At 42.4% G+C, this 13,374-nt stretch overlaps 1 protein-coding gene across 1 annotated transcript; it reads right to left on the bottom strand.

Moving 5' to 3' along the window:
- Positions 1 to 9,826: 9,826 nt before the first annotated feature.
- RPRM (reprimo, TP53 dependent G2 arrest mediator homolog) lies at positions 9,827 to 11,284 on the bottom strand. The gene has a single exon (XM_059052320.2). The coding sequence runs from the start codon at positions 11,039 to 11,041 to the stop codon at positions 10,712 to 10,714; it is 330 nt and encodes a 109-aa protein (XP_058908303.1). The 5' UTR covers positions 11,042 to 11,284; the 3' UTR covers positions 9,827 to 10,711.
- Positions 11,285 to 13,374: the final 2,090 nt, after the last annotated feature.

Raw genomic sequence — 13,374 nt, forward strand, 5'->3', positions numbered from 1 at the left:
ATGGTATAATATTCTGACATGTAATTTCATTAAAACATGGGAATACTAAAATTTTGTAACTTCACTCAACCTTTCTTAAGTGACTGCTTCATGCCAGGTAACCCACACTCTAAGAAGGCAGTGTCCTTGGTGGTCATAAAACATTTCTCATAGCACTCTTCAAGGTCTAAAGCACTCTTTAGGAATCCATAGAATTGTAAATTGAAAATATTTTTATCTCAGAAAGCACTGAATCATGGAACACTGTTAACTTTTCCTTTCTTTTACTACATAGCCCTTTAAGCATGAAATGAAGCAATACCAATAGCAAATGTTCATCCTTTGAGTAGCTTTTATTTATCTTAATAGTCAGTGAAGCCTTTATTTGCTTTGTAGAATGAAGTATGATGTTGGGAAATTAAAATACATTTAACAATTGCAAAGAATTCAATAAAATTTAATCTCTGTATTATACTATTTGAGGTGTACAATCTCATCCAAAAGATAAACATGGATTACTTTAATTTTTAAATAGATGTTTGTCCAAAAGCTAAAGGAATCCTTTAACAAATCTCCTTTAAAATGAAGAATACATTTCAATTGTAAATTTTCAAATTTGGTTCTTTATATATTATCATTTTAAAATGAGACATCTCATATTTACCAGAGTTAATTGTTTTGCCAACTATAAAAGTTTTTACTTATAAATATTCCAAATAGTAGGGAATTTTAATAAAGAAACATTAAAATAAATTTATTGGGGGTGTGGCCAAGATGGCAGAGTAGGAAGACTTTGAACTCACCTCCTCCTACGGGCACACCGTAATTCCAACTACTTACAGAGAAACTATCTATGAGAATAACCTGGAGATGAGCAGAAAATATTTTGCATAACTGAAGAGATAAGGAAGGAGCTGCAAAGAGACATACGGGGGGGTGGGACACTGTATAGTTAGGACCCACCCTCCCAGAGTCGGTGACCCACAAACAGGAGGAATATCACAGCCACAGAGGTCCTCCCCAAGGAGAGAGGGATTTGAGTCCTACATTTGGCTTCCCAGCCCAGGGGTCCTGCACTGGGAAGACGAGCCTCCAGAATATCTGGCTTTAAAAACCAGCATGGCTTACACAGGGGAGAGTTGGAGGGTTAAAGGAAACAGAGACTCTACTTTTAAAGGGCACATACAAAATCTCACATGCTCTGAGTCCCAGAACAGAGGTAGTAGTTTGAAAGGAGCCAGAGTCAAAACCATTTGCTGATCTTGGAGAGCCTCTTGGAGAGGCAAGAGGCAACTTCGACTCCCCCTGGGAATGGAGACACTAGCAGCAGACAGTTTTGGGAATTCTACTGCAGTGACCCTGGTGCTGGCAAGTGCCATTTTGGAATCTTCCCTCTAGCCTATTAGTTCCAGGGCCTTGCCCTGCCCATCAGTGGGTCTGCGGCAGCTGTGCATCACTAGGCTATGCAGCTAGTAGCTGTGTAGGGATCCTGCTCCATGTGGCAGCAGGTCCAAGGTAGCTGCACGTTGCCAGACTGCACAGCCAGCCACATGGGGAGTCGGGCCCATATACGAGCGGGCCCACAGCCACTGCACAAGGCAGGGCCTTGTAGCCAACCAGGCCAGGGGCCAGTCCCACCTGCCCCCACACCCACAGTAGTCAGCCCCACCACAAAAGAAGGGAGCATGCAGCCCACATACGGGGCACACCTAGAGGTGAGAATGCTACTTGGCCCCATAGGAAATCTCCTACATAATGCCACTTCTGCAAGATTGGGAAATGTAACCAGCCTACCAAATACATAGAAATAAACACAGAGATTTTTAGAAATGAAGAGACACAGGAATATGTTTCAAACAAAGGAACAAGACAAAACTTAAGAAAAAAAGAAAATGAAGTGGAGGCAAGCAATCTACTTGATAAAGAGTTCAAGATAATAAAGATGTTTACCAAACTTGGGAGAAGAATGGATGGACACAGGGAGAATTTTAACAAAGAATTAGCAAATATAAAGAAGAATCAAATAGAGCTGAAGAATACAATAACTGAAATAAAAACTACAGTAGAAGGAATCAATAGTAGATTAGATAATACAGAGAAACAGATCAGTGAACTGTAAGACAGGGTTGTGGAAATCACCCAAGATGAACAGAAAAAGATTTTTTAATGAGGATAGTTTGAGAAATCTCTGGACAACATCAAGTAGAGTAACATTCACATTATAGGGGTCTCAGAAGGAGAAGAGAGAGAAAGGGGAAGAGAACTTATTTGAAGAAATAATATCTGAAAACTTTCCTAATCTGGGGAAGGAAACAGACATCTAGGTCCAGGAAGCACAGCAAGTGCAAAACAAGATAAACCCAAAGAGATCCACATCAAGACACAATTGCAATTAAAATGGCAAAAGTTAAAGACAGAATCTTAAAAGCAGCAAGAGAAAAGCAACTACTTAGTTATAAGAGTACTCTCATACTACAATCAGCTGACTTTTCAAGCAGAAACTTTGTAGTCAGTCCATAAGAGAGTGGCTTGACATATACCAAGTGATGAAAGGAAAAAACCTACAACCAAGCATACTCCACCAGGCAAGGTTAGCATTCACATTTTAAGGAGAGATAAAGAGATTTACAAGACAAGCAAAAGCTAAAAGAGTTCAGCACCATTAAACCAGCCTTCTAAGAAATGTTAAAGGGATTTCTCTAAGTGGAAAAGAAAAGGCCGCAAATAGAAATATGAAAATTATAAAAAGAAAATTTCACTGTTAAAGGTAAATATGTAGTAAAGGTACTGGATCAACCACTTATAAAGCTAGTTGGAAGGTTAAAAGTAAAAAGTAGTAGAATCATCTATATCCACAATAAGTAGTTAAGGGATACAGAAAACAAAAACATGTGAAATATGATGTCAAAAGCATTAAAGGGGAGAGGGTGGGCAGTAAAAATGTAGAGTTGTTAGAATGTGTTTTAACTTGAGATCATTGACTTAAAATTATATACTATAAAGACACAGTGATCTAAACTCTCACCACATGGGTGGTATTGGCTGAGCACACCCTTCTTCTGGCACCTACCTCAGTCACAGAGATTTGTTCAGGGATGGATACATGACCCAAACAGGCCAGAGTTTGCCCAGGAAAAGACAATTTCTTCCTGCTATGGTTGTTAAGCTGGTATATATGGTAAGATGTGAGTGTGAGCCTATCGGAATCACTCTTATTCTTTTCTTTTACCTGCCATGTGGAAAGAGCTTTACTGAAATATGGAGAGAATGGAAGAATCTGGTAACATCATATATCAGCTTTTCAGACAGCTGAAGCACCTGTATCCTTGGACGTGGGAGTCACAGAAGTCAGTAAATTCAGTTGTTGTTGTTTTAAATTATCTTGAATTGGGTTTATGTTGGTTGTGACCCAAAGAATCTTAATTAATCCAGCCCATTCTCGCTTGAACATTTCACGAATTTAGAAGATACTTATGTTACTTAAAACAAGGAGAGATTATTTTCTTAGAAAGTTCATCTATGAAGTTGGGGAGGGAATTTCACACTTGATCCTTTTGTTAATTATTCATTCATTGAAAATTCCTGGTAGGGGCAGTGAATAGAACACTCCTTCCCAACCTGAATTTGTAGAAAAATATAAGTAGCCTCCAGAAATTCATTTGCAGCATTTTCTTCCAGCCTCCACCTTCATGCTCATTTTGAGCTTCAGTATATAATATACAGTGAGCCTTGTGTATGCTGCCTAAAGACACGGAAAAGTCAAATTAAGTTGAGCGGGTCAGATCCCCTGAAACAATATAGAGAAGAATGGAGGGTACTTCATGTGTGAGGGGAAAAGTCACAAGTGTGCATGGCTAATACAGCTGGATCTCCAAGGACACATGGGCACAAATCAAGCAGAAGATAGGATGGAAACGTAGAAGGCCCCTTTAAATTCCATGATATTTTGCACTCAACTTCCAAGATCTAAGTTAGTACCCAGTGCAGAGTCATGCCATAATGGTTACTAAATAATACATATTTATTGATGATAAAGATAAGAAGATCTGGCAAGGCCTCTTTGACCTCCGGGTATAAGAAAATTGAGCTGGCTAACAGGATGCTTGCAATTAGTCCAAGACTTTGCAGAGTAGAAGAGAGAAATGGAGAAGGAATTAGCAGTCTTCCACATTCAGCTCACATTGCTGAGCTCAGTAGTCTTTCATCCTTTTATTAAGTCCTCTAAATGTAAAAGTTTCTAGTCACTGTTTTGAGAATTCAGAATCTGCCTGTCAATTTTTTGAGACTTAACTTGCTAGGTTCTTTTTGTTTTCATCGATCTTCTTCAAATTTAGGGTCCCCTCTCATTTCTCCTAGCTTAGCTTTTAAAGATTTTCAAGGTTGTACAATATATTATCTTTGACTTTTCTGTTCCTAGGGGATTTAGCTTCTTTTTCTTTCCAATTCTTAGATGATGATTGAAACATATATCTCAAGATACAGATGTAAGGCTCCGGGCATCTTCTATAAATCTTATTTACTGAACATTTTGGGAGTATTTACTTGCAACTTTTTCTATGCATGGTTTTATTGTAAGCAAATAAATAGTGTAAAACAAAGAACTGGGGAATATGTGATGCTTACATTTAGTCTGCAGCGAAATGGATGTGTTTCATCGGTATACAATACGAGAAACACAGAGTGTGAGTGTACGCATGTGCGCCTGCCTCAATCAATACTATTTAAAATATGAACTACAAGATCCCGCTCAATTTATAGGAAAATAAATAAAGCCAAAGAGACACTCTGTATCCCAGAGGGATTCTTTTCCCAAAGCAATCAGACATCAGGAGTCTTGGTCTGATAAAAATCAATGACTCTTTCAGGACGGTAGATCTTTAGATGTGAGTCAGGGAAGGAACATAATGAGAGAGGAATTGGTGAGGATAGAAGGCAAATACGAAAAAAAATTGATAAGAGAAACTGTCTAACGTTGTCTCACTGTAATTAACCATGTCAGTGCATGGGCTATAGCATAATTACGTATGTATATTGATATCACTGTGACTTCCAGACATAGTAAATAGAAATAGTTTATTTATTATTTGACTTTGTGGGTAGATCATATGCCTTCCCTTATGTGTGTTTATGTGTGCCTGTGTTTCGTGGCTCAAATGAATAGAAATCATCTCATTTTTTTTAGTAATAAGTTGTACCACATACACATGGGTGCTTGACAAATACTGTCTAATTGTTTGAATTACAAGTTCAAAATATATTACTATCTAATAGAAATCACTTTTAAAATGGGGGCAGGGCAGACTTTGGTTCCAACATTATCACAGATCATTTGACCTTCTATATATTGATCACTCTGTGCCTGCATTTACCCACACAGAAATATTCAGCAACCGAGCGCTTACATGTATTTAGGAAACTATTTACCCATAATCCCTTCAAAGTATATATAAACAGTCAAATAAGTGAAAATATAACTTGTTTATTCTCATTTAGGATGGACTGTTATTTGAGTTGGAAGTAAGCCACTGTTTACAAGCTTACTGAGGAATATTTTTAAATGCATTTAGTTATCCTTACAATAATAGTCCTTGTAAAGCTCCCCTCTGATATATTCTGAATTTCTGAAATATAAGTAATAAATTTATATTATTCTATTATGATCACCAGAAATGTTACATGACTTGCTGGTACTATTATATACTTTATTTGCTCCTGAACTATACTTTGCAAGAATTTTTAAATCTAAGCTGATGCTATAAAATTAATACTGGACTTTTAAACATTTTAAGCATTTAAAACAATACAAAAATATCTGGAAAGAAGGACAGAGTGATATTGGCTATGAAAGCAGTTAACCATTGAGCCTTTAAATTCAGACATTAGGTAACTATTACTACTGTCGGAGCAGACTTTAAAACACATCCCATTTGAGCTATCGTGCACATATCTAAATGGAATTTGTCAGGTGGGTAAAAGATGTATTGATTCCTGATTGGGGTATTGCTGTAGACTTACTTCTTCAACAGGCTTTCAAACTAGATTTGAGTCTTCCAGAACAGACTGAACCCTGGAATCCTTTCTTGGCATTGCAACCCCCAAAATGACAAGTCTAATAAGCCAGGGCTAAGGAAGGCTATAAACTGCATGTGAAACAGCTGTTGTGTGCTCTTGCAGAAGCTCAAAGGGAAAAAAAATGCTTTGAGGGAGAAAAATTGGCTGTTAATTAATCTTCGAACACCCAAAAAGTTCCTTCAGACAACAATGCGTATTAGTCTAAATGTATATGGACTTAGAGGAATCATTTGTTGGTTATGTGCTCCCCGATTCACTGGGCTTTCCTTTCATTGCTTCGTGCAGTGACAACACAGAGATCTGGGTTATTTAAGGCACTGGTTCGATGATGTGTGATCTGTCAGCATAGAAACTGCTGTCTACCTAGGCCTGGCTAGGTGTCTGAAATTTTGCTTTGTAAATAACATCCCGAGTTGAGGAGCACTTGAGTTTAGCGGGAGGGTGTTTCCTACCTGAAGGACCAAGATTGGAATGCCAAAACATATTCTAAGATACCTATTGAAATGAGCTAAGAAACATCTTAAGAGACAAGGAAATATTAAACAAATTAATTCAATAGAATCACTGAATAGGAGTATCCTTTTATAGATAGAATCTATCTTCCTCATTTTAGGGCTGATGCCACTCAGTTACTTAGAGACCAGAACCAAACTTCGTTACATCATAGGCCAGTATGCTTTCTCCTCCCTCACTCAGAATTAGTGTGAGAAGACACACTAACGGACTGGCCCAGGATCCAATGAGAAGCCAGGGTGGCTTGAAAATCAGAAAACAGGCACAGAGAGCCTTAGACTTAATACAGTAGTGTGACCTTTATGCTTAGACTCCCTCAAGCAGACTCGAAGGTGTTCAACACTCAGGTCCTTATACATTTTCAGAGAAAGTGGGAAGATTCATAACAACAATCTTAAGAAAAAGAACATTTATTAACAATTGGCTAAGCTACTCATGTAGCGGCCACCCAATTAGGCTCAGAGGCATCAGTGGCTATCTGCCCAGCCTCAGAGGGGCTACAACCCTGCTAATCCACTTGCTGTGTCTCACAAAAACCTCTCCCTGTTTCTGTTGTATTTCCAGAAGGGTTTCAGGAAGTATCAGATGCCTCCCCATGGACCACATGCCAGATCCAGCAAGCTTTTACAGGAAGCCATTTCCCTCTCTCTCTCTCTCTCTCTCTCTCTCTCTCTCTCTCGCTCTCGCTCTCGCTCTCGCTCTCGCTCTCGCTCTCGCTCTCGCTCTCGCTCTCGCTCTCGCTCTCGCTCTCAGGACTTTGCACTAATTACTGACCACATGGTGAACTGAAGTGTGGGATGATAAAATCTGCCTGTTTGCATCTATCCCTCTCAATTCCCAGTCTCTTAAGGCTGACATGGTTTTCTTATATGAAACCCAGAAAGTGACTTTTAAAAATTACTTTCCTTGTAGCACATCTGCGGGAAAGGATCAACGTGCCATAAACTCTCAGCAGGATTTAAAAGTTTCATTTAATGCATTTGTTAGGATCAGGAGAAAAGACAGTCAAAGGCAGAGTGAGACAGGGAGTGGTGTAGGGCCTGAGAAAGTGGTTGCCGTGTGGCCACTGGGGAATAGGGAATGTAAAAAGCTTCTTGCACACATCGCCTCATCTATAAAAACCAGAACCACTTGGCATCTGTCTAAGTAACAAATGGATCTAAGGGCTGTCAAGAAGAGTTGGCAGGAAATGGTCCCCAGGGCTATGATATTTTCAGATCATGTGCATTTCCCTATAATGCATAGTTCATGGATTACAGAACTCTGTTCACATGTCTTTTCTATCTAAGGACTAAATTTTGCAGGTTATGATTTGTCTGACTATCACAGTTTCTGGTGGTAAGAGAATAAATCTGGATAGTTGAGATAAGGACACACTATAAATTTTGCTTTCGAGGTGCAGGGAAGAGGAAAGCAGTGTGAAGAAGTATTAAGAGGAAAAAGGATGGAGAGTGATCGTAGTGATAGTGGAGATAAAGCGTATCAGTAGAGGAAAGAGTAGTAGGGGCCTTGGGCAAGCCCCTCTCAACTTTCAGGAATTTGGCTTTAAATAGAAACCTCTGTTCTATAAGAACAAATACAAATTGACCTGTAGGTTTGAGACCTTTCTGTGTCTGACATTCACTGTAAGCAGGTACCTTGTACTCAGCAGAGCATAATGTAAGATTCCTACACACACACTCTAGCTGATTGGTTTTTGATCCCAAATCAGTTTCCACTACAGCACTGTGGGCTAATAAATCTGTGGGAAGAAGAGACCATCAGCAAGACATTGCAGCCACAAAAAACAAAAACTAAAACAAAAACAAAAAACTGAGTTTAATTTTAAAAGTTTGGTTTGTCCTTGAGTGAACTGGTTGTTCTGCTTTGTTTCTTTCCTTGAAATATGGAGGCCACAGAAACTGTCTACAAGATAAGAAGTCTCCATTTCCTATCTTACTCATTAAAAAAGTAAACTGCTTTCCACGACTCACTGTTGACTACATGTTGACCCTGCTCCCCTGCCCAGACAGAAGTAAACAAGCAAATGCTTACCTGCTGAAAATACAGGAACGATAGGCAAAACCTCAAAATCCTTACTTTTGCAAGCCTGATATCTATTAGCAGTCAAAAAACCATTCTAGGTCATAATTCCTGACAGGATTTACTTCGGGAGTGAAACAGACACGTTATAGCAGACAGGATGTCAAAGGACACTCAAACCTTTCGATCCCAACCCTTGCGTCACTGACATTGTTTATACTAGCTGTGCCTCTTCCCAATTAAATGGGACACTTCGTTGCTTTTAAAAAAATTTTAGACCATCTTATACCTGCTATTGTGAAGCCTTTAATTGCTATAGCATAGTAGAGGATTCTTTATATTCTTGAAAATATTTAGGATCCTTCCCCAGGTGTAAAAATAAACTGCTCAAAACCTCTTGTCAAGTTTAAGCTTGAAGCTATTGTATGTATCCTTTGGGTTATTTTCACATTCACAGTTTTCCAGGCTCTTCTTTCCAGATTCCCTTCAATTTCTGAGCTCAAAGACCATCTGTAGCTCCCCCCCAGCCCAACTTTCCCAGTTTCCCAGTTTTAACACATACCTCCTATATTCAGGACCTCGGCTAACTCCTCTGAACCTTTTTGCCCGGCCTGAGGCTAATAACCCAGGCCGGGTTCCTCTTTTAATACCGCCCTTTAGCTAGAAACGTAACATGGCAAAGACAATGCATGTCTTGTTTTAGTAACAATGGTTTACCCCAGGGAGAATTAGCGTCACTATGTACTTTAGGACCTACTTTTCTTGTTTTTTTTTTTTTTTTTTTTTTTTTTTTTTTATCCCCATCCTGACGCCGTCTTGCTGACGTTGGTCGGGGGAAAGATGCTCTCCCTGAAGGCTGGACAAGCCGTCTCTTCCTTTCATTAGTGTAACCCTGTGTTCCCACCGGAGCCCTGCACGGAAGTGTAATAATCTTCCCGCGGGGGCCTCCCGTCGTCTCGCCTGGCTCAGAGAGCTGAGCCTAAATGAAATATAAAATATTAACTGTAAAGGAAAACAAAGGATGCTGCCTCCAGGACGGCTCCTGTGCCTGGGGCTTGGCCATGTCTCACTCGTCCCTGGGCCTCTCTGTCTCGCTCCCGCCCTCGTCCCTGAGTAGGATCCACGAGTTGAATCGCAGCTTTCCAAAGCGAATTCCACCCCGAACCTGTAACCCGAGTCCTCACCGTCGCCAGTTCCCGTCTGCCGGGAGCGCAGAATGACCACCAGGAGGCCAGGAACAAAACACTTAAATGTTGCATTTATTAAGGAAATGTTAAATAAGGGGGGGGGGGTCAAAACGGTGTCACGAATGTCAAGAGCACTTTTGTGGCGTAAACCGTGCAGTCACGAGCTCGGAGTTCTATTCCGAGCCTTTGTCCCGGGGCCGGCTGGAGGGCCGCCCCCCCGCCCCCCAAAGACCCAGTTGGAAATGCACGAAAAGAAACAACTCACCCCATTCACAGGCTCCCCCCCCACCCCCTCTCCCAACACAAAACTCTAACCCCCAGGCAGGCAAACAGGCCACTAGGGCGGAAAAAGACTTATCAAATATTTGTATTCAAGCAAACAAACACAAAATCCCTTAAAACGGCACGTTACAATCAATCAAAGGTATTTATCGCCCCTCCTGCCAAGGCTGGGAGGAGCGGGAGGGAACGGGCGCGAAGCCGGACACGGATTTGTGTGTCCCCGTTAGTTCGGTTAAGTGGAGTATACGCGGGTCACTTTTCCGGTCACCAGGCAAGCGGTGCCGTTGGTCTCTCCCTGCCCGCCCTCTCCACCTGCCCCCAGAGCTTGGCCCACCTGCGGGTGGAAAGGGGCCTTGGCCCGGCCGGTGTCCCCGCATCCCGCGCCAGCGGCAGCTTCCAAAGTTCTGCGCCCCAATCGCCTTCTTCTTGCCACTTGCTACTGGAGTCCAGAGTCTGGGCTTTCTTCTCCTATAGCCAGGGCTGGGGACTTTCAGAGAGCCAGCGAGAAACGGGTCGCTTCATCCCGAAAGGCAGAAGTCGAGAGAAATAATTGACTCCGACAGGTTTGCTTCGCTCAGTCTCGGATGGTGAGGGGGCGCGGCCCGGCTGGTGAAGTGGGGAGGCGTGGGGCTGCTGCCGCGGGGGCCGGGGGCCGGTCAGTAGGGCCCCACGACCACCGCCTCCACCTCTTTAGACGGTCTCCGGTCCTTCACTAGGAAGTTGATCATGCCCTCGGACTTGATGAGGAGGTTGCAGCCAAGGAAGAAGATACCGAAGACCACGGTGAGCGAGAGCACGCACATGACGGCGATCTGCACCACGCGCATGATATACAGGCTACGCTCGTCCGGGCCGCCCTCCGCGAAGCCGTCGTCGGTCACCACGGATGCCTGGGTGCAGCAGCGCACGGCGCGCTCCAGAGCCTCACTGCTGTTGGCTAGGAACAGGCCGGCCACATCGGTCTGGTTGCCCAGCGTCGGATTCATCGCGGGAGCGGGCGGGCACCCCGGGAGGCGCGGGTCCGAGGGGTGGGAAGGCGGTGGCGCGGGAGAAACAGGTGAGCTGAGCGCTCACTTGCAGACTTGCGCGCGCGGGGACAGCTCGCTCTCTCCTTTCCAAAGTCCCGGGGGCCCTGGGAGTTTCCCCGGAGCCTTTCCGACGAGCGCCGCAGCCTGGCTGGTCTGCGCCGTCAGCTCCTGCCCGGGCGGCGCTCGTTCCCGGCGCTTGGTCGACTGGGGGCTGTTGGAACTTGGCGGGGCTGGGCCAGCGGGGCCGTGGGAGGTGCGGACGGCGGCTGTAGGGTGGCTGCTCTGAGCGAACAGCGGCCCCTTCCGGCCGTGCCGGAGCTCTGCGCCCGCCGCCGTTGGGCGATGTGGGAAGCAAAGGGGGCGAACCTCTTCCTGCTTTTCTTGCTTCTCCTCTTCTCCAGCTCCAAAGTCTAGGCAGAGGTCACTGTACTTTTCTGGGCTTGACGGATGCGTTTCGGGTGGGGGAAGGGTTGCGACCAGCTGAAAGTTTCCTAAGAACTGGGTCACACCAGCTCTGCGTGTCCTTTGCCTCCAGCCCCTCTCACCTCCGGGAGGTGGAAAGTGGCGATGAATCGCTGGTGCCAGATGGTGCTGGTGAATGTATGGACCCGCCGCCTGTGCCTGACTTTGTCTTGCATGCGACGTATGTCTAGTGGTGTAGGGGTGTATTTTTACAAAAGCAATGATTTTAGGAAGAAAGAAAGAAAAGCTGGGAGGGAAGGAAGGAGAGAAAGAAAGGAAGAAGAGGAGGGAGAGAGGAAGCGATTGGAAGACAGAGTAAGGCAGGCTTTATAGAGACTTTTGAGGCAAAGGAAAGGGGGTTAGGAGAAGGAGGGGTTCTTCCGTGGCCTTTGTGTGGAGGTGGTCGCCAGGAACAGGGTCACCTCTCTGGTGAGTGAGGGGAAGGTGGACAGAATGGCTACCCTTGTAATCTCAATTGCAAATGAGTTTTTGGATGTGCTTCCAATGTTTTTCTCTGTTGGCAGTAAATCAGTTGTTTAAGGGAATTGCTCATCAACATCCATCACCTAGAAACACTAGCCAACTGCTGGAAGCCCTCCCCATTTTCCGTAAGCTGATATATTTCACCTTAGTCATTTTAAACAAAGCTACATATGTTGTAGGGGCCTGATTGAGACTTCAGTCCATTATGATTCTGCTTCTGGTTTCAGTGAAATGTTACGAACCTGTCAGATTGTTTCTTGAGCTCTAGAAAAATACTTCAGGTTTTTATTTTTTTAATCTTTTCTATTTTTTAAATTTTCTTCCCCCTCTCTTCTTCTTCCTCTCTCCCTTCCTTCCTTTTTTCTTTCAACTGTGACAACTGGAAACCAGCAACTTGAAGCCCAGTCCAAATTTCTGATAGAATATATTTACTAAATTTCTATTAAAACAAAGTAGCTGTCTTGCCATTTTCAACTCTATTCTCAATTCCATTATATTTTCTTGTTAAACCCTCTGATTTTTGTCTCCCCAAACATTATTTACTCCATGTTCAAACTCCATGTTTCTTTAAATGTTTTCATAGTACTTCGTGACCACAATAAAACAGTGAACTGTATTTTACTGAAGAGTTTTCAACTTTTGGATGTTGATTGTATATCAGCCTCAATAAGTTTAGACCCTTTCTGTTTAATAGCTGAAGACCCACGCTTCTGGGCCTCATCCTCAGTTCACCTGGTTTATTGCTCTAGTTTCCCATGGTTATAATTGCCTTGAAGAATGCTTCCACTCCCAACAATTTCTTCTTTGGACAAATTTATTATTTATTGATTGGAAAAAAAAATTAAATCTCACTATACAGACTCTCTTAGTTAATATGGGTGATATTTAACAGTAAAACATAATGCATATGTGAAAAAAATTATAGATTTTAAGATAATATAAAGCAATACTACCATGAATGGTAGAGGCAAGTAGTAGGAATTTAGAAAAACAAAAGGTGAATAGAGGTCCACTTCCAGGGATATTAACTTGCATAGGATTGTATGTTTAGTAGAAGTTGGGTACAGATGATTAGAGACAATAGCCCTATCTTTATGTGACAAAAACAAAGAGAATTATAGTACATTTGTAAGGTCCGGTTACAAAAAGTTCCTAAAAGTATTAATTGAATCATTTCAGAATTTGAGTATATTTATTGATATTAACAGTACTAGTGTTTTAGTCAGAAGTCATTGTTAAAAGGATCGAATTTTGGAGTCCAGTAGAGGTTTTATATCTTTAAATCTCTAGATTTGAGGAGTATGTTCTTAAAAGAAATAATGTAACACTATTTTGTTTCAGCTTTA

Source organism: Kogia breviceps, chromosome 2 (genome assembly GCF_026419965.1).
Source record: "Kogia breviceps isolate mKogBre1 chromosome 2, mKogBre1 haplotype 1, whole genome shotgun sequence".
Classification (NCBI taxonomy): Eukaryota; Metazoa; Chordata; class Mammalia; order Artiodactyla; family Physeteridae; genus Kogia; species Kogia breviceps.